Here is a 20,375-nt window from a genome sequence, read left to right as displayed (position 1 = left end):
TCGTAACCAGCAAATCACAGGGGACAATGGGCACTTATCGAACTATGACAGCAGTTTCGCGTTCGCGGTCAACTTGAACGGGACAATCATTCGGTAAGACGGCGATTAACGATTGATATTACTGATCTCCGAACAAATACTATCAACGATAGTACCATAATTAGATACCGAATCTCCTATTTATGGAATCATTCAGTCTTGAGTTTAATTACTCATCAACTATAACGTAATTTGAAGTGAGTGAGCCGTTCTGTATCACGTGATCATTAACTGACAAGATTGTGAGCTCTAATCTTCAGTACTTCAGTCAACGCTGAGCTACTGGATGATAATATTCTGTTGTTAAGCCGTCATTCTGATTTAAGCTTATTACAGACGTTGGGTTCAGACTACTGGTGAGCTGACCAAATTAGCATTTTTACATGAACAATCGGTAGATTCGTAATTCTATTTAAATCATTGAGCTATTGAATTTAATTCTGGTATCGTATATCAAAATCAATTTGAAAGATTTGTGGCCCGATCGAGATTTTGACAAGCTGGGTCTTTAACCTTGTGACAAATGTATATTGTAAAAAAATTAAATATGCATTTATCAGAGTCTTATCTAACTGGTAGTGTTTTAGTGTATAAATAATGATTACTCAAGTCAGCTTCATAGATTAGTAAATTTACTTTATGATGTTTGTTGTAGAGTATCATTTTGTGAATATGTCTTTTGCTGGAAAAGTTGTCTTGATCACTGGGGCCAGTTCTGGCATTGGAGCAGCGACTGCAATCCACTTTTCACGACTTGGAGCTTCCCTGTCTATCACAGGAAGAAATTATGAAAATTTAAAAAGTGTAGCCGACAAGTGTGGCGAGCCTAAACCATTTCTAATAACTGGAGAACTAACAAATGAAAGTGATACAAAGAATATTCTTGATTCAACAATAAAACATTATGGAAAACTTGATGTTCTCGTCAACAATGCTGGAGTCTTGGAATCTGGTTCGATTGAAAATACTAGCCTGGAGCAGTTTGATCGGTAATTCACTGGTCAGCAAATAATCTCAGCAAACCTTGACATCGTTTTTAAATTTATGATATTGTTCAATGATTCAGGATATTCAACATTAATGTGCGATCTATGTATCACTTGACAATGTTGGCTGTACCTCACTTGATTGAAACTAAAGGCAATATCGTTAACGTATCGAGTGTGAATGGAATCAGAGCTTTTTCGGGAGTTTTATCATATTGTATGAGTAAAGCTGCGGTGGATCAATTCACACGATGCATTGCTTTGGAGCTTGCAGAGAAACAGGTAATATTCAGCAGATCCTAAGTAATTCAGATCGCGGAAATCAGGAAACACAACAATTCCAGCAGTTGACTTATTCTTACATTATTTTCAGGTACGTGTAAATTCTGTTAATCCTGGGGTCACAATAACAAACATACACAAAAGAAGTGGTATGGCAGAAGAGCAGCTGAAGGCCTTTTTCGAGCGCAGTAAAACTACTCATGCTCTTGGAAGACCTGGAGAAGCGACCGAAGTTGCCAGTGCAATTGCTTTTCTGGCTAGCAGCGATGCCAGTTTCATTACTGGTGTCACAATACCAGTTGATGGTGGCAGGCATGCTATGTGCCCTCGATAAATCAAAGACAAATATGTTGGTGATGGTATAATCGAAAGAATATGTGATTGTATAAAGTTTTCTGTAAACAACCAATCTGAGTGAAGTTCATTTTATACATTTTTCAATGATTGATTGAAATGTCGAGTTATTAATTATTATATCACATTAATTCTTCATTGCCATACATCTTCTGAAGTAGAATATTTTAAGAAAAAAAAATATGGTAATACATTTTTTTTGTTGTTCTTGCCTTCGTACGTAAATGCTCAATGGGTTGGGAAAAATTCGTATCTGGTTGTGAACCAGCAGTTTAAGCATTTTCACACTCGAGTACGGTTTGAATCTATGTGCGTGATGATCGCATACCACACCATCACACCATGGTGTCAAACAGAGTCAAAACGATAGTCACTACGTCCGTGGTGAACATGCGAACCCCGTCCATTCCGTCCACCGGTTACGCGTGTGTCAACAAGTAGTTTAAATCATCTTTGATTTAAACGTTGAAATAGATAATGTTTCAAGTTTGCATGGTAATTTTATTCCTATCATATCAATATGAACGAAGTTCTTTGAATGAATAGTTTTGAACGCTCAAGATTCGTATTGATCAGACATATTATCACAGTGCCCGATAATTTTTCGAGGTTACTGCTAATGACAAATTTATTTTACACCACACTCAAATAACTATAAAATCATGGATGAAGTAATCACCTTGTCAAGTGACTCAGATGATTGGGAGCCAATAAATAAATCACGTAAAACCAACACGAAGAAAATTGATGACTGTAAAACAGAGTTGACCAAAGCGAGATTTCCGTTGAGCATATCAGATGACGAATATGATCTTCCTGCAGTCCCTTTTTCCAGTATAACTGCTGCAAAACAATACCCTGAATCTGTGCCTTCATCTTCAGAAAGTATTATGAAATCCATTGGTAGTATTGAAGAAAAGTTATTAAACAAATATTTGGTTAATGAGATGATGAGTGAGCCAATCACTGAAGCAAAAAATAAAAATGTAGCTCCCAAAGTCAATGAACTAAGCACCAATCAAAAATATTCATTGAAAACCCAGAGAATGAAGAATGCTGAAGACACTGCGCATAAAAAAGCACAAAAATTGGCAAACGCAGAGCGTTGGAAGAGCATGAAGCCTGGAGAATGCATGAAGTACATTAAAGTTGCAATAGATCTTAAATTTCAGGACTTTAGCTTCTTTGAAGATCTTGTAAGTGAGTTTCGTAACTTGCAGCTTACGTATGCTATACAATCCCAAAAAGTTCTAAATACCATTACATGGACAAGGACCGTGAAAGAAATTGGTAGTGTTATCAACCATTCAATTGAGGAGAATCAAATAATTATGGTTGCAGATTACCGCAACACTTTAAAGCATATTGAAAATGGTACTTTTATTGCTTCAATCGCGAATATCAAGGAACTCACACCTAACAAAGTATTGACATTGATTATTTATGGGATGGAGAAATACTTTAAACATCATAAGGATTTAAAAAAAAGGGCAGTCCGAAAAAATGCAGGCTTAAATGCTAAAGGCAGAAGTAACAAAGAATTTGAAGAGTTGCCGGTAATAACTAAACAAAAATTAGAATTGTGCCTCACAGAAATTCAATTGAGATTCAACTGTAGCAGTCAATTAATTGAAAATCCGCAAGATTTAGCATCAGTAATTTATCGATACACAAAAGCGATTGCTGAGGCACCTTACAAATTGGAAAAAGAGAAAGTGTTACAAGAGAACGAGTTAGGTTGGTACTCAGCTGCATTAAAAAAAGATACAGTGCGAGTAGACAAAGAAGGAAATGGACTGAAAAGACTCTGGCAACAGCAGCTCTGCCAATTCCACTTGGCTAAATTAGAAACTGCAGAAGCAATCCTCTCCAAATATCCATCTCCATTGCATTTGATGGAGGTAGGTATTAATCTCCTCTTGTAAATGATTTTTACTAATCCCTGTATTATGTTCCAAGGCTTACGCTAACTGCACACCTTCAGAAGGCATTAGGCTACTCGAACACATCCCCGTAAGTCTATTTAACAATGTGTTTCCTGTTTTTAAAGAAATATTCTGAAATTCTTAAAATTGAAGTTGTACATCTTATTTCACTGAAAAGATTCGGAGAGCTGCTGGACCGCTCACAACAATTCGTAAAATAGGGCCCGAACTTAGTAAAAAAGTGTACGTTATGTTCACATCTGAGGACGGCGAAGCCATGCTGTAGGATAAACAACCGTGAGTGAAACTTGATATTATTAGTGTAAGAACTTTTTTTTTTATTTTGTTATCACACATAGCGTATATGACGTTATTAATAACATAAAATACGTTGATTTTGAAATACTATGAGGAAATTTCACTGAGGCTGTGTTTAGATAATATCGTTCGTAATTATATATTGAAGGATTATTTTAGGTTTTCTTTGACCAATGTAAACAGGAACTTTTTTTAGTTATGAGAAACAGAATGCATATTTTTTCATACGAAAGTTTGTTCACTTGTGCAAACTATTTTATTACATTCTATACAAGCAAATAAATAATGGCATGTCTTTCGAATATTGGGGTATGTAATATTCAATATCTGGTAATAAATAATTACTTTTACCATTGGAATTCATAATGAAAACTTCAAAAATAGATTTGTGACTACACTCGCAACACCATATTCATAATCACATCAAGATAATGAATCAAGTGTCATGTTAAAATTCATGTGATATCGCGTAGGACTGCCAATAATAATCACAAGAATAATACGCTTTTTCAAGAAAAAAAGTTACAGAGTTCTTTACCTCATACTAAATGCTGTCAGGTCCCATTATAAATGTATGCCCAAAAGAATTATGCTTTAATAAATTAATAATTAACTTCAGATATTGGAAAAATTAAATAAACCTTATTGTCATTACAAATATATAATAACAGTGAGTTCTTTTTCAACACTAAACAAACTTACTATGATAAAGCTGCGACTCTAGTCAAACTTTACCGATTTAAATTACATATGAAACAATATCCGTTGATGGATTTTGGTAGAAGAAGGGTGAGTTTTCTTCAACTCAGTCATACGAAAAATTTCGCACAACCGTTATGTATTTTTAGTAAATAATTCGATCTTTCTTAATTTACGATTCCACATATGTGTATGCTTGATCAGAAGCTCTTAGTCCCACTAGAATTTTTACTGATTTCATTCAGCAACATCAGCAGAGACATTGGTATCAGATAAGAAAACGTCAGTCTTTACAAGTTCCTTTTCTTCACCGGAATCGGGTTTATTGGGTGATTCATCGCTGTGACCATTTTTCGTTGGTGATGTTAAATCAATTTCTGGCACAGTTTGAATTTTCCTTTCAATAATATTTGTTTTAATGGCATCTTCAATTTCTAATGCGTCATCTTGAATGATCTCTTGGAATTTAATCTGATGTCTTGGGAAGACTTGAGCATATCTATGCTCATTTTTATCATGACTGATAATCTTAGGGTTGTTTTTAGTCAATATAACTTGTTCGCTCTTATCCTCCTGGATATTACCACCAACAGGATTCCTTTTGGCCAAGATAATTTTCGTGTATTTGATTGTAGCTTGGTTCAAGCGAGGTAATGATTGATTTGGTGTTGTGGCACGATTTATACTACTTAATGATGGATTAAGAGAACGAGCTTGAAGTACCGTGCGATTAATGTGGTGTTGTGGACCAGTCGCCCGAAGTACAGTTTGAAATTGTGAATTGGCTGTATTTGAATTAGGAGGTTGCATTTTGTCATGTTTATTACTGATTAACACAACTTTGGTAGTGCCACTTAATTTTGGAATATTCTTATCGAAGGAATCGATTACCACTGGCAGTTGTGAGATCGTTGATGCCTTTTCAATGGCATTTAAATTCTCTCCATCCTTAGCAAATATTATTGGAATATCTAATATGTTGCCCAAGTCATCGTCAAAATTATTGCTGATCTTCTTTTTTGTTGGCGATTGCGGCTTGGCACCTCTTTGTGTCCTTTGAAGATTGCAATTGTTTACTGTTATCTTTGGAACCGATTTCATGGATTTTTGGCCCATTTTTATTTTACTTGATAACGGTAAAATGGTTATTGGATTTTGGCCAGATATCGGAAGTAGCATTGAAGCAGTTCTTGAATTGTGCAAACTATCGGTCAACATGACTACGCTTCCAGTTGATACAGCAAGAGGGTAGTTTTTATTCGATGTACTGGCATGTGAAGGCAACAAAGACATCTTATTCACATCCGAAGGACGACTAGATGTAGGAATTGACCGATCAATGCTGCTGCTCGCTCCATTGTTGTCCATCACTATAAAATAGAGATACCGTTCTCAGATAATAGAAGAGGAACGGAAGAGTGAGGACATACATGACATTTGAAGTTTAGACAACCATATTCAATGTCAAGAAATGAAGTAAGAGATAAGTGTCTGCAGATTCCATTCATAATTTTCACTCTAAAGCCTTGAGCTTGTTGATCGTGAGGAATTGCTGTTGCCACGTACATCAGTTGAAATATAGTCATGAATAAGCAATAGCTAACCCCTGAGTAATATAATATTTTTATGCAATATGGGCAGAGAAATATCTTTGTATTTCGCTTTAATTAGTCATCAGTAAGGATGAGTACATGAAATAGCGATACTGAATTTACATTCCCTATTAAAATTGCTTTTCACCAGGGTTCGGGATAGGAATTAAAAGAAAACCGAGTTACATAAAAATATTTATTCAACATAAAATATAAGGCAATATTGGTGTATGTACACATGATAAAATATTTCTTCTGATGAATCAATGCAAATCACATTGATTCAAAGTTACGCATCTCAATAAAGTATAAAAAGCAAATGTCAGCGGTCTATCAAATTTAAAATGATATTTTAAACAACGTGCTCACAACTGATATCTAATATCGCGTGTAATTGTGATTTTATATTCTTTTTTATTATCAAACGTAGACGTTATTACGTTACTCCCAAAGAAAAAATATATAAAAAAAATATCAAGTTATTTTAAGTTAATGATTAGACTGAAAATCAATTAGCAAACTTTCTAATCACATTCACCTTCTTTATCTTGAATTATAAAATTTTTTTTTCTTAAACACGTTAGACGCACAATAATTATTCACACAAATCTTTCATGTGAAACATCAATCGCCTTTAGATTATGTATCACTTATTAATTATTTGGCTGGTTAATAGGATTCTACCTTTTGGTGTGGTCGCTGTTGAAGAAGAAGCAATCGTGTGCGCATTTGTAGTTGAAACAGTGGGAGTTAATAAAATACTGGATGCAGAGGTACCCTTGCCCAAAGGTATACCGCTCACCATTCCCATAGGACTTCTTCTACTCTGCAACAATGCTGTCAAAGCCCCACTAGTATTAGTTACTGACCCAACCTTTGTGGCTGTTTAATTATAGAAAATAATTATCAAGTGGAATGTTTAGATGTGAATTCAGTAAAATTCCCCCACTTTAGTGAAATTCTAAGGTCGTTAAATTGATGAATTATAGTTTTAAAAGCCGTGATTTACCTGCTGCACTTGATGCACTGACTCTAACTTGATTTCCAGCTGTCGTTAAGACGTTCACAAGTTTTGCTTCACCACCCCTGTCTGTAATGTTGATGTGCTTATAACTGCTGTTCATGACTTTAGAGAAACCTTTATTCGCTGACATAACTGTTTTCATCTTTACAGCACTTTGAGGGCTCGCATTTGTCGGCATCATCTTAGATACTTTAGAATAGGCTGAAGCTGGTCTGGGTACACTGTTAATTTTCGTTGTATTTGTAATTGTTTGACCAGCGCTAGTCGGTATTAAACGCAACGGTCCAATTGGTGCTAAACTAGCAAGGGAACCGATGTTCAATGTTATACCTCCAGGTGCACTGCTCGTGTTTGGCTGTGAAAATTGTTTTTAGCAATAATCGATCTACTGCTATAGATTGGCTGATATGGATTTTCAGATGTAGCAAAAAGAAGACTCACCTGCCCTGGATGCCTTGATGACAAAAGCTGATCACTCAAATTCACTTTTTGGTTACTAATAACTCTGGGTTTTCTTCTAGTTACCGAAGGGTGATTTAAATTCGTCCCACTAATCGCCACAATAGTTGGCTGAGTGTTCATTGTACCCGACCTAGCAAGAGATCCCATTGATCCAACTGAGGGTGCACCCGTAACCGCATTTGATGTAATGGGAGTCAAGGGTCTCGTTTTTTTGAGGCTCAGTGAATGTGGTTCACTTTCAACAGAACTACTAGTAGAATTTTTTCTTTTTCGAGATTCTTTTTTATTCGCCTTATCCAAATTCAATAATGGATTAGGCCTTAGGGGCAGTGGATGGGGTTGTAATAAAATGCTGCCAACAAAATCGCCAACTTCATCCAATATGCATCTATCGACCATGCTTTGACTTATACCCTCTGATATCTTTTTGGCTGTAGATATTCTCAAGTGATCATCCGCAGTTCCAATAACAACCAAACTTGTTTCCACTAGCATTTTTTCTCTCAGATCCTCTAAGTCATCGGGCCTCACCAATGTTGCATTTTGGCCTATCACAAACATTACAGGACATCTGATATCCATCAACGTGTCGTCCGGTGTTCCTCTTTTACCCTCAACGGTTATGAATGGAAAACCCAAGCATATCACCGCAGTAACATGTTCCATTTGTGCTATCTGAACAATAATCATTCTACTTATATTTCTTTGTTCACTCAGCAGCTCATTAAAATAAGTAAACATATTAACTCACTTGACAGGCAAGAGCAGCTCCTGTATTAAACCCAACTAGAATAATTGGCCTTCCAGGACAATCACTTCGAACATCCTGTATTTTAGTTCTGGTAGCTTGTACCAACTGTTCCATGCATGCCATCATTGTCATCCTATTTGCAGTCAGTCCAATGTGCGTATGCACGTTGACAACCATACCCAAGGCTCCTAACTGTGACGTCCATTTGTGTTGGCGTGAAGTTACGCTAGTTCCAACTCCTGATGGTGCTATGATTAAGATTGGATTGCCTGGCAATTTTTTCTGTAACACCGTTCAAAATAATTATTGATTCGTTTCCCAATAGGTGCCAAACATAAAAATATTCGCAAGTTAGTATCATACACAAATTGATACATACCGGCCTGTTTGCGTTTAAGCTTGAAACCACTGGATCCCACGATCTTTTTAGTAATGGCCCGAGGGTCTCCCATGTAATCGAGCCAGCTTTAGCATTCAAATTTGGTTGAACTGCAATCATCTTGTCAATCAGTTGTGGGATTTTTAATCGTAAAGTTTGTAGGATATCTAGATAAATAGCCATGTATTCTTGTGGAAGATTCTCAAAGAGTAAATTATGTAGCCATTGAGCGACTCGCCAATCCCAACTTGCAGATGCTAATGTTTCTCGAAACCTCCTTGCAGCTACGTCGACCGAAGTCCTTCGAAAGATTGGTTCAGTCGCATGATTTGCTTTAGCTAATCTGGCTAAACGTTCTGAGGATAATATGCGTAGAACTTTAGTGAAAATACGATTTTGAACTGGGGTCCACAAGATTTTTTCAATCTTTTCTTCCCAATCATCATTCTCGTCAGGACGAGCAAAATTTGCTAATCTTTGGAACTCATCCATCACATGACGTGCCCTAGATAAATCGTATGGTGGCGTCAGAGGCTCCGTTAAATCACCCTCCACATCGACCTCTTCATCCTGTTTTAGTTTATCCCTATTGTTTATAATCCAGAACAACAAAACAAAAAAATTTTCATTATAAAAAAAGTGCCAACACAACACAAGGAAAAGAAAAAAAAGAAAAATTAGTTTCATGATTTGTTATTTTTGTATAGTGTAACAGCTATGAAGAATAAATAGCAGTACTAACAGTCATCCAGTTATTCAAAAATTTGTAGCATCTGGGTTTTCACAGGAACTTAATATCCATAAAGATTTCTACTCACGTGAGGAATGAGCTCTTCGCCTTACTGAAGAATAGCTTTTTAACAGGCTTAACATAGACGTTTTCTGGCTTCCAGTTCCATGGACGAGCATAGCAGTGATCCTTCACAATGACGTCAATTTCACTCTCAAAACATCCAGCAAGCTGATGTAAATATGTGGTTAATGTATTTGAGTTATCTTCAAACGTATCACCGGTTGGACTATGTAGTCCTGAACCTATTGTTGATGATGTCTGAACAACGGGCCCCGTTGAAAGTAACATTTTCATTATAGTGTCTCGTCCAGTAGCAGATTTTCCAACATCAGTCATTTCCGTGGGCCTTTAATTTTAATCGATCAGTCGACCTGCTGCCAAGAACAAAATAAATCAACAAACTGCCCAGGCAAGAGTCAATTCATAAGCTGTGGTATAACTCACCCTGTTCTAGATTTTAGCAAAATACATTTTTGCTGTTTTGTGTTTGGTAACGTTTTGGTAATATGTAAGAGTCATCTGGTCATTCAATGAATTGAAACGTGGGTTTTCTTCTTAGGCAACTCTGACCTCGAATATTTGCTTTTATTCCCAGTGGAAAATTTATAGCCTAAGTATAGTAATGGTGCAGACTCAATTGATACACATTTGAAGCACCACAAGGTTAGTGAAACACTACACTACACAGATTTTATGCCTCATTTATTGCCTTCAACCACTTAATTGATAACTAAATTCATTCAATTACACCGTCGTTGCTGGAAAAATTAATAATCTTCACTAATACACAACACGAGCATGCGCTTTTCTTCGACGGCGGTGTCGTTGTTTTCCATGTTGTTTGCTCATTCTTATCTCATTGCATCGCTCATTAGGGGAGCGTGGAGCTGGGGAAGGGTGCAGGGTGGGCATTCATTTTCCCCATGGATGAGTCGATATCTTATTCGATTTCCCTAGTGTACAACAATGTGGTAATATACAGCAACAATGAAGAAGGAATTAGTTTATTTCCTATGTTGGTAGTGATGTGTTCATGGCCTAAAGTTGAATTGTAAAATTATTCTACACAAAGCTCGAGAAGAATACAGAAGGACATGCAGATGTGAGGATTATTAACCGAACGTTATTGAATTTCGCATATTCACTTCGTGTAGGAATCACTGGTAATGGAATTTAAAAAACAGGCAAATGAAGTTGCAACAATATCATTTTATTACATTTTTAAATTGATCATACATTTGTCAATAACATAAGTATACTAGTTTCATAATCAGTGTCAGTAGGTAGATTGACAAACGTATTTAAAGTTGTTATAATTTTAAGAATGTCGTTTGTTCTTTCAAAATCAAGTCATGGCAAATTCTTGATGTATTCGTTAATGTGAGATAGATATTAGTATTCAATATTACAATATACATAATTAGGCTATAGAATATGAAAAATATTTCTACTTAGATTTGCATAATAAATTGTGTGACGGAATTACACACACGCACGCACATACACACACTGCGCACGCATAGAGACTCAGATCGCAATTCACTAAAATTTTAGAATGAATCAGACTATATTTATACAGACGAATCTTTGTAAAAGTTAGTGTATATCTTTCATACACTTGAAATTACATGGGAAATATCTGAACAGATTTTACAACGGATAAATCTACCACTAGTCAATTGTCAAAGATTCTGTGTAATATTTCCAGTAAGACTACACACCGGGTTTCAAACTCCAAAATATCTTTTGCTTATACATATAAAAATCAAATTAGAAAATATTTTGTGCAAACTGAATACTGATCGATAGTTCAGATATACATAACACCTAATAACATGGAACGTTTTCGAAATTGATGACTCGGTCACAACAAAAATAACAATAATAATATTAATAAAAACATGGATAGGTCACTGCCTACCTACCTATGTTAAAAGACCTGAAACTCGACGATATGCAAAGTCCCATCAACTGGCGGGGCTAGGTATATTCGATGTAACTATAAGGAAATCAAACGACATGAGATTTAGTAAAAATTAAACACAATTATTGCATTTCTCAGAGTATTTGAGACTCATTATAGGCGAACTTTCAGCTCGTCCATTCGCTGTATAATTCTGCGCCTCATTTCTTTGTATCTGGAATACGAGAAACAATTTTTTAACAAATCATACTACTAACAATGTCATATTAACAATTAACTGGTACAATGTAACTCGAAACAAAAAAATGATATACTTACTTTTCTTTGAGGAGTGCAATTTGGCGGTCCTCCTCGTAATGATAACGCTGGAGGATGCCAGAACATTCAGCTGTCGATAAATTCAGAAACTGTGCTACATCGGAGCTTATTTCTGGGGTAGAGAAACGGTCTACCAAGAAAAGCCGAGCTACAGTTTCATGTGGTCCCAAAACTACTCTGGTTTCTAGCGGATATTCATCGTCTCTTAACCTCCGTTGTTCTGCAATCATAACTCTGATTAAATCTGTTGATTCAAATGGTGCAGGTGGCTATGAAAAGATTGAGAATTTTTCGTTATAGTTACCTCCGCTATCGCGAACTACGAATAATGCGAAGTTATCCGGTTTTGCGTCCACTTTATATTTGTCAAGCATGAGATTTATCACCTCCTGAGTGCTAACCAGACTCGTCACCCACACAGACATTTGAGAGCCATGTGGCGGCGTGAAAAAACTTGTCTCTCGATTATAAAAGTGTCCGTTTATCGAGCAACGTCTCCTCAATCGACTTCGCGATTGACGCCTGCCGCCAGGTCGACGTCTTATCGCAGTTGATCCTTGTTTACGACGTAAAACGACTCCATCCAGCTGAATGTTTGACAATATTAAGAAATAAGGACTGAGGGACAAATTCACTTCATTAAATGAGTCAATGTACTTACTTCCAAACCACTGTCAGTGGACATAGTCATGTTATCGTCATCCCTAAAGTGAAGTGAATTCACCGAATCTGTATCACTGTCAGTACGATGCCTCTGCAAACAATCAGGGCCAGACATTGAACGATTCAAGCCTTTTTCGATCCAGCTATCATCGTTACTCAGCGTCCTGTTACTAACGCCGATATTCTTTTCCAAACTATCGAAGTACTCCACTCGTCGCAGTGTTCCATTTCTTTTTGGAGTTCCTTGATAGTTCGGTGTATCCGTACTAGACGAACTATCCATGCTGTGCGTTGGCGTACTAGTAATACTGCTGTCATTATCTGCTATACTTTTCACATCTTGGATTTGCGGATTATTCAATTCAGTTGCCTCTGAGTCATTTGGATCCTCAATCTTTGCTTGTGATGAATCTGTACTTGACTGTGAGATAATTGACGGTACACCTGCTGGCATTGTTTGATACAGCTTATTACCCTCATCGACTTTCCTTTCCACCTGAATAATAGAGATATTTCATTAACTTTGCTAGTTTCTATATTATTGGTGTCATAACCCTTGGGCTTTGTGGTAGTTGGATAAAAAAAATGATCAAAGTCTTATCGGCTTTATGTTCACAATTTTATCGCAAATTTTGAGATATTGGTTACCTGAAGAAGCTCATCTAGTTCATCCCACTCCATATTTTTAACGTCAAGTTTCATCGGAAGTGTCAAACTTTTGGGATGATCCGGAGACACAGGAACTGAATTTGGTTCGCTTTCAGTTTCAGTCTCAGGTGGGGAGAGATCCTTTAATGACGCATCTGTATGATCCTCATCTCCTCCATCCTGAATGAAAGTTTTCGATGCATTTTTTACAAATATACCTCACTATTATTGTAAAGACTATCTATTAAAACCAACCAGATCCTTACCTCTGAGACACTTTGCCGACAGGAATTTCGATTCCGAGCTGTAACAACAGTGCGCTGATCATCATCTTCTTTCAAGTGAATGACACCTCGAACGCCCCAGTGAATTCTGAGAGCTCCTTCTAATATCAATCTTCCATTTACCTGCGATAGGAAAATAGTCCAAATTATACAGATGAGAAAGATGATCTCAAAATCTTTACAAACCTCACGACTTCTGATGCCACCGCTTTTGCCCTCATAATATTGATTAAACAGCTTCAATTTGGATTCCAAATGCGACCTGAATGTAAATGGGAAATTTTCCTCTTTGTACAACAGTCCATTGTGTTAGACAAAAAAAAAAGTTATTGTTTCTTGTGATGTAGACAAAGAAATGTTGATTAAATACCTGGGTAATGTTGATCGAGATTCTTTTTTCCCAAAGCTTGTGTGGGATTCCACTCTTGTGCCATGGCCAAATAACTGGGGTCCAAACAGTGCTCCATAACAGGGGACATGGCAATATGGGACTCCTTTGTGCTAGAATGTAAAAAATTCGCCATCAATGAAACAATGGCAGCTTTGCATTTAACAAACCTGACAACTTTCGATTGAGTCCACATTACCTCAGCATGTTGCCCAGGATTTAATCGTTTGCCACATTCCTCACACCGCAAACATTCCGGATGCCAGTCATACCCCAGTGATTGTTTTCGCTCAGCTAGAAAATCGTTTATGAAACAATTGCTAATAAATTTGTTTGAATTATTGATGAAAATGTGACTGATATTCGATCTCCGTATTTGCGAGATGATTGAGAGAGATTTGTTGAGATTTTTGGTAGTTATTTAACAGTGAGCATAACAGTCTAGTGTTTAAGACAATTGGTATTTATTACGTTGATTAGTGATACATAACCTAAATCAAAGTGCAATGACCTGCAATTTGTCGTCTAGAACTCAAACTTGAGTTTATTGTCGATTGTCTTTGACAGTCAGTAGCTATTATGGTAAATTTTTCACGTTGTGGTAACAAAATATAATGTCTAAGATCGTCCCAAATCAACTGCTGCATTTATGAATTTGAGTCACAGAATTAAGATGAAGCAAAGAAAATGCTTTTGTTTACCAAAATATACGGGTTTGCCACATTTGTGACACTTCCACATTATGACGGCTCAATTTGTGATGATGATCAACTGTATTTTCATTTATCCTCAGAGTGTGATTTTAGCGCATTTTTGTTTACAAAATCACGGAAAGTTGGCTGATTGATGTGACACGCGGTACGTCACTGCACTTTGCAGTTGCAGCCCCCCTCCCTATTGCCACCAGGTTCGAGCTTTTCCCCAGCTGCACACTCACAACTGGCTCGTGATAGGATAGTGATAGGTGTGGTAGCGCCACTAGCAGCGCTCATGTGGTTCGAACAACGTTTGCAACTTGCCAGTTTTGTCGCAATTTTGTTCAGTTCCATATTGACGGAACGTGGCCGTGAGAGATCTAAATTGCCATACTACTTCTTACAAATATGAAATTTTTAAATTCTCAGTTTGTTTGAGGGCGTTGGCTGCTATCTTTTTATAGATAACCGGATATAGTCACAGCAAAAGCCTATCAAAAAAGGTCTGGTACACCTTATTAATACCCCTCAAATTCTTCAAGAGGGCCCATTTTGGTCGCCGACTCAAAATTCTAGCACTTACTCGATGGAAAAATCGAGAACCCTTGGGTGATCTTCTAGTAAAAAGCGCGACAAAAATCGTCTATGCCTGGAAATTATTATCTTCGGAGATGAGGACGCTTGTTGTACAACTATTTGAATTTTTGTTAAAAATTCTGTGAAGACCAACCCTCAAAAGTTTGGACTGAGATACGTTACTTTTTTTTTTATTGTGTTCTTTATATTAAATATCCGTGTTAAAACTCCCGAATCACAAATGTTCGTAGTGCTATGTGTAAATATGTTTTGTTTTCAATTTACAATGGTACTTGGAAATATAAGAAGCCAATATTTTCAAGGGCGTTTATCAGTTGGTCAATGTAATAAGGGCCTCGACAACATCTCCTCTGTGCTCTCTGAGAGTTCGTTCTGCCAAGCCTCGATTGATTTCCATTTCTTTCATCTGAAATAATATAAATTACTCATGATCAGACATCATTAAAATTCAAATTCTTGAGCTAAATGTTACAGTAGACACAATACTTCGACACTGAGATAATCAGAGTTGAAGTCTGATTGGGATCTGAATTGGAGTGTTTATGGAATGAAGCCATTGAAAGTTTTACCAAAAATTACTCACAATCAGATCGACGTCTTCTTTGTGAATGGAAACTTTGAGCAATTCCTTTTCCCTAGCAATTTTTTCAGCCCTCTCTTTGTTTCGTCGATCCCCGATGATGGTCAGTGCCTAGATTGGAGGGGTGACAAAATTTGAGGTTAGTTTTCGCGGGTCGTGTTTGAAATTGTACATTCACGGTTAAATCTAGTTTAACGAAGCGATGGATTGATGAAATGACAAACGCTCTCTCGAATAAAATTTGAGAAAGATGTAGTAAAATGTCAGCGAATATTAAGATTTATATTTTCGAATAAACAAGAACCTGTGACTGAAATCATGCACGTGAATAATTAAACTTACACAAGAGAAATCGTCGGACGAAGAAATTTCTTTTTCCTCCGCATAATCTGTTACCCGTTCTAAATCTGCTGCACCACTATCATACTTTGCTGCTTTTTTCTGAGACTTTTCTTGCTGAACCTCATCCGAGTCGCCATTTACGTCTTCGTCCGCCATTGTTGATTCGCATGCGCTCTATCGAAGAGACTTTAAGTCGATTCGGATGAAAATGACGTATTTTTATATCGAATGCTATCCATCGACTGCAACTTCGATTAATAGAAGAGCGCTAATAATTCAAAATAGAATCTAAGAGCAACAAGGCGTTCATTGAACACAAATCCTCAGTCAACCAACAAGGGCTTGTAGTTTTATGTTAGCATACGTTAAAAAAAAGTCTCGATCTACTCTCATTTCCGTAGATCACAGTTAATATCTGCAAGAGAAATATCAAGGGACATTTAGTATGATGACTGAAGTAGCGGAGAGAGTAATCTCGCATGAACAGTACATGCGAATCACATTGGATGAGTTGCCTAGAAACGCATTCCACTATTAATTTTAGGAAGCAAAATTCCCGATGAAAACGTAAAAAAAATTTAAATTAATGTAAAATGTTTTCCCTGCCCGCAAAATCAGTTGTGAAAAATGTAGGACGCAGATATTACCGTAAGGTCAGCTTACGTATCATTTTGACATCACATCAATCTGCACAATCAGTTACAGCGTGCTATTTTCCGACTTTGTAGCATACATGTCATAATTTTGACAGAGGACAAGTATAGACAGTGTTGTCAGTATACATCTTTTACGTATATTGCGTATGCAATCACCTACTTATCGTCTGTTAAAACGTGTAAAATATACGTACTGCGAATTCATACTTGAATGTCCTGAATAATTTTAATGCGTCACAATCACAATCGCGAACTTGATATCCAACGATTTCGTAGACGACTAAAGCCGTTCTTCTGGATAAAAAAAAGCCACGTATTCCGGTAACTCCAATTCCCGAAGTGATTGAACAGAATGCAGAGAAACGTGTTTCGTATTCTCCTTCGTCCTCCAAGCAAAACGTCTTGACGATTAAGAAAGCTTCAGCGAAAGAAGAGGTAACAACAACTAGTTAAGCAAAATATGATTTCAATAATTCATACGCTCACATTTTTTTGTTCAATGATACTTTTCAGTCTCTTACTGTAAATTTGCCGGATGTTCCGCACAAGTTTCTTACCGCAGAAAAAAACAATATCTCTTTCAATCGGCGGGGAAAAAACTTTCCAGTTGTTGCTTTCTCGCCAGGCATGATGGGAATCTGTAAACAGGTGAGATATTGCTGTTCAAACACTATTATTTATTGTAAGCGAAAATCGAACGCGGCACTTAATTAAGTGACGAAATCCGACGAGTGTCATCTTCTTGTCTCCAATCAACTCTCCCGAAGAATCGAGTCGACCCGGAGATTAAACAAAAATGTTCCGGATACAGAGACTGTTTTACAGAAGCTAGACTGGAATACCGATTGCCTATATTACGTAAATGACTAGCAAACAGTCACCTCGTAATAAGATACGAGTGATAGTTCGGAAGGAGATGGGCAAAACGCGTTTTACTTAGAAGATCACTGAAGATCGTAGAATACGTTTACTTACAAGGTCAAAGGGGAATCCGATGCATTTCGTTAAACAAACAACCTGGAAGCGAAGACTCGGATATAGTACGCAGAATGAAATTAACGATTATGGTTCCTGATTGTCGCTGATCTATATGTTCCCAGGGAACCGAAGTCCGGAGTGGAATGACCGACAATGAGCCGGTGAAGGTTCTCGGGGAGATGGGGCCGTCTTCTGATTCCACTAAATCCTACAGCTACTCCAGAACTTACCTGGAATCCCGGTGTCTGGATCTGGTGGAACACTACAGGGCCACGCGATGCTCGACGGCCGAAAGCGTCCCCCATTTTAACATGAAAGAAAAGTTTAAAAAAAAGCGGAGAAAACAATTGAATCACATTCCTGGTGGTAAATCGAGACCAGCGAAAAAGTTACCCACACAATTCACCGAGATACGGGCGAAGAGAATTCGCACGGCGGCTAATTGCAAGAGTTCGAGGCGGTTTTTGCCAATACCTTCGAAACGAAATGTAATTCCCGCAATTCTATCGGATAGAAAACCGACTTTGTTGCACAACTTCTCCACCAAATTTTCATCAAGAATAAGCTGTGATCTTTCCGAAAATCTTGGCGCGAATAACACTGGAAGTGAGCCATCGAAGAAATGTGAACCGAGTCAAGGCCGGTGCATAGAGACCGGATTTAAACGATCGAAAAAGTCTACTTCCAGTTCTGAAAAATCACCAAAAAATCTACCAGCCTATGACGCACGGGGGGAAAGAAAAAAAAAAGAAATTCTCATCTCGCACAGAGACATTGCTCATCGTTAGCACTGACGTTGATTTTGTGCGCTGTTAAGGGGCTACTTCGCGAAATTTTTTTTATCAAGGTCGTGATCTCATTGAGCGATCCAAATAATTACCGCGTTGATATGCATGTGTGTACGTGAAGGTGGATAAGTAAATTGTCGAATCTTTGTGTGTAAATGCTTTGTCAGGCAGAATTAAATAAATAACTGTTATCGAAATATTTTAATCATATGGTAAAGAAACTCTAAGGTCTGGAGTTTTAGGAATTAATATTTGAGAGTGATACGATTCTACGTCCTTCTTTGCATCTCTTCAATGATGTTTACGAATATTCTGATTGCAGTTGAAGACCCCAGGATCTACCATGTGCGCCCAAAGCCGAGGTGTAACTTACGCATCGAGAGTAAGTCTAAAAAGTTCAATTTTCAACTTCTGATCGCTTGAATTGAAAATTATGCTCCTATTTGAAAATTTATTCTTGTGACCGCATTCGATAATTTTCATCCGAAATGCTCGTGATTTTGATAGTCGAAAGAGAAAAATTGAAATCGAATCACCGGTTGCCTGTACAAGCGATAATTACCTCAATTGAAGGGTAAGAATCCTGCGAGAGGCGGTGTAGCGAATTTCAGTAGAAAAAATACGAACTCTAAAGGTGATTTCGCAAGGCGGCGTCACCACGGGGTGTCAGTAACGCTTTTCAGCGAACTCCAGATCGCACTTGTCTGCTTTCAAATAAATTGCTATCACTGTATTTCTTACCCAAGCTATATTACTATACAAATACACACTACGTTAAATGGGTGTTTTGCCATATTCGGCTGTAGACAGCGAGAACGTAACAGCATAAAATGCGTAAACTCGTACGACTTGCGAGGGCTTCGCGGGTGTTGACTTTGGGTGGTTGACTGGAACTAACGGCGTGGCATGCAACGAAACGAGCAGGATAATGTTCTCCATCCCTTATTCAACCGCAGAACGGACGGGGGAAGATTTTTTGGGTAACAGGGGGGGCTTGGGTGACACGATAATCACGAGGAGAGAAAGAAAGAGTGATAAACTTTCTGCCTCCAGTACACCTCGACGTCATGTCCGCCCTGTTCACCTTGTCCACCCCCGAAGTCTTCCGCTTGCGAGGACTTTATCACGTTACCTGCGCACCCTGCAGTGCGCTGCCCAAATAGAAATGTAATACCTATTTGTCGGAAAATGTCTAATCACGCGGTTTAACTTGCACTACACACCGCAGGATGTTATCGAGGCTGTTCCGATGGGTATGCTGCGTCAGCGACGTCCACTTTTCGTGGTACCCCACCGTAGAATTTGGTCTACGCCGTGGGTTTTCGCGTCCAAAAGTAAGCCCGAGCCACCGTCCAAGTCTAGCGAAAGTTGCGAGGGCGGTAAATCGTCGAAGAGTGCCGATAACCCCTCAGAGAAGTGTTCGCCAACAAAGAAGAAATCGTCGAAATGTGCGCAACCGAAAAAGCCGATTAAGCCCTGCAAAAAATCGGCGGAAAAGTGCTCGAATCAATGCGCATCGACACCAAGATGCCCGCCCCCGCCGCCTCCCTTGCCCCCTTCAACTCCCGTCGAGTGGTCACCGCCGATCTGCGCGCCTGCCAAGCTCCTGGGTCCTCCGCCGTGCCCTGATCTTTCAAAAAAAACCGCCCGCTCGAATGCCGACTCGTCAAAATCGGCGTGCCCCCCGCCCCCGTCTCTCCCTAAGCCACCGTGTCGTCCCGTCTGCCTCTGCCCCTGTCCTCCGCCCCCGAAATTACCCCCGGGGTCGTGTCCCTCCGTCAGGAAGGTTGACCCGTCGCCGGACAAATCTTGCCTCCAGCCCCCCTGTCCTTCGAAACCTGCGGCGCCGTGTCCCAAGGACGATCGATGCCCATCGAAACCAGTTTGCTCGTCTAACAATAAGAAGTAGC

General features: G+C 38.3%; 6 protein-coding genes across 11 annotated transcripts; 3 read left to right on the top strand and 3 right to left on the bottom strand.

The window, feature by feature from the left end:
* The first annotated feature begins 20 nt into the window (after positions 1-20).
* On the top strand, positions 21-1,761 carry LOC105693487 (3-oxoacyl-[acyl-carrier-protein] reductase FabG-like). Of its 3 annotated transcripts, none has more exons than XM_048660175.1 (4): positions 21-93; positions 695-1,028; positions 1,106-1,307; positions 1,399-1,761. In XM_048660175.1, exons 2-4 carry the CDS (start codon positions 712-714, stop codon positions 1,639-1,641), a joined length of 762 nt encoding a protein of 253 aa, XP_048516132.1. In that variant the 5' UTR covers positions 21-93; positions 695-711; the 3' UTR covers positions 1,642-1,761. The 3 variants fall into 3 exon arrangements, with proteins under 3 accessions (XP_048516132.1, XP_012268873.1, XP_048516131.1); XM_012413450.3 differs by lacking the exon at positions 21-93 and adding an exon at positions 176-395; XM_048660174.1 differs by lacking the exon at positions 21-93 and adding an exon at positions 471-614.
* Positions 1,762-1,909: 148 nt separating this feature from the next.
* Positions 1,910-4,522, top strand: LOC105693485 (crossover junction endonuclease EME1). 2 transcript variants are annotated; one of them, XM_012413449.3, is made up of 3 exons: positions 1,910-3,562; positions 3,621-3,674; positions 3,765-4,522. In XM_012413449.3, exons 1-3 carry the CDS (start codon positions 2,324-2,326, stop codon positions 3,870-3,872), a joined length of 1,401 nt encoding a protein of 466 aa, XP_012268872.2. In that variant the 5' UTR covers positions 1,910-2,323; the 3' UTR covers positions 3,873-4,522. The 2 variants fall into 2 exon arrangements, with proteins under 2 accessions (XP_012268872.2, XP_048516128.1); XM_048660171.1 differs by lacking the exon at positions 3,621-3,674.
* On the bottom strand, positions 3,901-10,474 carry LOC105693484 (KAT8 regulatory NSL complex subunit 3). 2 transcript variants are annotated; one of them, XM_012413448.3, is made up of 8 exons: positions 10,049-10,474; positions 9,630-9,978; positions 8,812-9,397; positions 8,433-8,714; positions 7,661-8,356; positions 7,205-7,574; positions 6,880-7,032; positions 3,901-5,973 (listed from the first exon to the last, which is right to left on the bottom strand). In XM_012413448.3, the coding sequence occupies exons 2-8, from the start codon at positions 9,938-9,940 to the stop codon at positions 4,841-4,843; spliced, it is 3,531 nt and encodes a 1,176-aa protein (XP_012268871.2). In that variant the 5' UTR covers positions 9,941-9,978; positions 10,049-10,474; the 3' UTR covers positions 3,901-4,840. The 2 variants fall into 2 exon arrangements, with proteins under 2 accessions (XP_012268871.2, XP_020712211.2); XM_020856552.2 differs by having other exon boundaries at positions 9,630-9,975.
* A 319-nt stretch (positions 10,475-10,793) lies between these two features.
* LOC105693335 (ras association domain-containing protein 4) lies at positions 10,794-15,131 on the bottom strand. Its single transcript, XM_012413177.3, has 10 exons — positions 14,531-15,131; positions 14,029-14,123; positions 13,812-13,942; positions 13,628-13,703; positions 13,424-13,564; positions 13,158-13,337; positions 12,508-13,005; positions 12,151-12,433; positions 11,847-12,066; positions 10,794-11,742 (listed from the first exon to the last, which is right to left on the bottom strand). Exons 1-10 carry the CDS (start codon positions 14,568-14,570, stop codon positions 11,682-11,684), a joined length of 1,725 nt encoding a protein of 574 aa, XP_012268600.1. The 5' UTR covers positions 14,571-15,131; the 3' UTR covers positions 10,794-11,681.
* Positions 15,132-15,275: 144 nt separating this feature from the next.
* On the bottom strand, positions 15,276-16,224 carry LOC105693358 (huntingtin-interacting protein K). Its single transcript, XM_012413205.3, has 3 exons — positions 16,044-16,224; positions 15,705-15,812; positions 15,276-15,527 (listed from the first exon to the last, which is right to left on the bottom strand). The coding sequence occupies exons 1-3, from the start codon at positions 16,197-16,199 to the stop codon at positions 15,432-15,434; spliced, it is 360 nt and encodes a 119-aa protein (XP_012268628.1). The 5' UTR covers positions 16,200-16,224; the 3' UTR covers positions 15,276-15,431.
* Positions 16,225-16,380: 156 nt separating this feature from the next.
* Positions 16,381-19,523, top strand: LOC105693357. 2 transcript variants are annotated; one of them, XM_048660173.1, is made up of 4 exons: positions 16,381-16,696; positions 16,976-17,134; positions 17,213-17,347; positions 18,788-19,523. In XM_048660173.1, the coding sequence occupies exons 1-4, from the start codon at positions 16,637-16,639 to the stop codon at positions 18,878-18,880; spliced, it is 447 nt and encodes a 148-aa protein (XP_048516130.1). In that variant the 5' UTR covers positions 16,381-16,636; the 3' UTR covers positions 18,881-19,523. The 2 variants fall into 2 exon arrangements, with proteins under 2 accessions (XP_048516130.1, XP_048516129.1); XM_048660172.1 differs by having other exon boundaries at positions 17,800-18,923.
* Positions 19,524-20,375: the final 852 nt, after the last annotated feature.

Source organism: Athalia rosae, chromosome 1, assembly GCF_917208135.1.
Source record: "Athalia rosae chromosome 1, iyAthRosa1.1, whole genome shotgun sequence".
NCBI lineage: Eukaryota > Metazoa > Arthropoda > Insecta > Hymenoptera > Athaliidae > Athalia > Athalia rosae.
The sequence above is the reverse complement of the archived record's forward strand: the minus strand, read 5'-3'. Positions and strand labels throughout refer to the sequence as shown.

Bases quoted from the DNA above. Each gene is read 5' to 3' on its own strand.
- LOC105693487 (XM_048660174.1), top strand. From the start codon at position 563: ATGTATATTGTAAAAAAATTAAATATGCATTTATCAGAGTCTTATCTA. The intron at 1,029-1,105 runs GTAATTCACTGG...TCAATGATTCAG, and splicing joins AGCCTGGAGCAGTTTGATCG to GATATTCAACATTAATGTGC. The intron at 1,308-1,398 runs GTAATATTCAGC...CATTATTTTCAG, and splicing joins TGGAGCTTGCAGAGAAACAG to GTACGTGTAAATTCTGTTAA.
- LOC105693485 (XM_012413449.3), top strand. From the start codon at position 2,324: ATGGATGAAGTAATCACCTTGTCAAGTGACTCAGATGATTGGGAGCCA. The intron at 3,563-3,620 runs GTAGGTATTAAT...TTATGTTCCAAG, and splicing joins CTCCATTGCATTTGATGGAG to GCTTACGCTAACTGCACACC. The intron at 3,675-3,764 runs GTAAGTCTATTT...TTCACTGAAAAG, and splicing joins GGCTACTCGAACACATCCCC to ATTCGGAGAGCTGCTGGACC.
- LOC105693484 (XM_012413448.3), bottom strand. From the start codon at position 9,940: ATGACTGATGTTGGAAAATCTGCTACTGGACGAGACACTATAATGAAA. The intron at 9,398-9,629 runs GTGAGTAGAAAT...TATAAACAATAG, and splicing joins GCGAAGAGCTCATTCCTCAC to GGATAAACTAAAACAGGATG. The intron at 7,033-7,204 runs GTAAATCACGGC...GGGCTTTGACAG, and splicing joins CAGTGCATCAAGTGCAGCAG to CATTGTTGCAGAGTAGAAGA.
- LOC105693335 (XM_012413177.3), bottom strand. From the start codon at position 14,570: ATGTGGAAGTGTCACAAATGTGGCAAACCCGTATATTTTG. The intron at 13,338-13,423 runs GTAAGGATCTGG...ACTTTCATTCAG, and splicing joins GTCGGCAAAGTGTCTCAGAG to GATGGAGGAGATGAGGATCA. The intron at 13,006-13,157 runs GTAACCAATATC...TCTATTATTCAG, and splicing joins AACTAGATGAGCTTCTTCAG to GTGGAAAGGAAAGTCGATGA.
- LOC105693358 (XM_012413205.3), bottom strand. From the start codon at position 16,199: ATGGCGGACGAAGACGTAAATGGCGACTCGGATGAGGTTCAGCAAGAA. The intron at 15,813-16,043 runs GTAAGTTTAATT...CCTCCAATCTAG, and splicing joins CGTCCGACGATTTCTCTTGT to GCACTGACCATCATCGGGGA. The intron at 15,528-15,704 runs GTGAGTAATTTT...ATATTATTTCAG, and splicing joins AAGAAGACGTCGATCTGATT to ATGAAAGAAATGGAAATCAA.
- LOC105693357 (XM_048660172.1), top strand. From the start codon at position 16,637: ATGTTTTCCCTGCCCGCAAAATCAGTTGTGAAAAATGTAGGACGCAGA. The intron at 16,697-16,975 runs GTCAGCTTACGT...ACGATTTCGTAG, and splicing joins GACGCAGATATTACCGTAAG to ACGACTAAAGCCGTTCTTCT. The intron at 17,135-17,212 runs GTAACAACAACT...GATACTTTTCAG, and splicing joins AAGCTTCAGCGAAAGAAGAG to TCTCTTACTGTAAATTTGCC.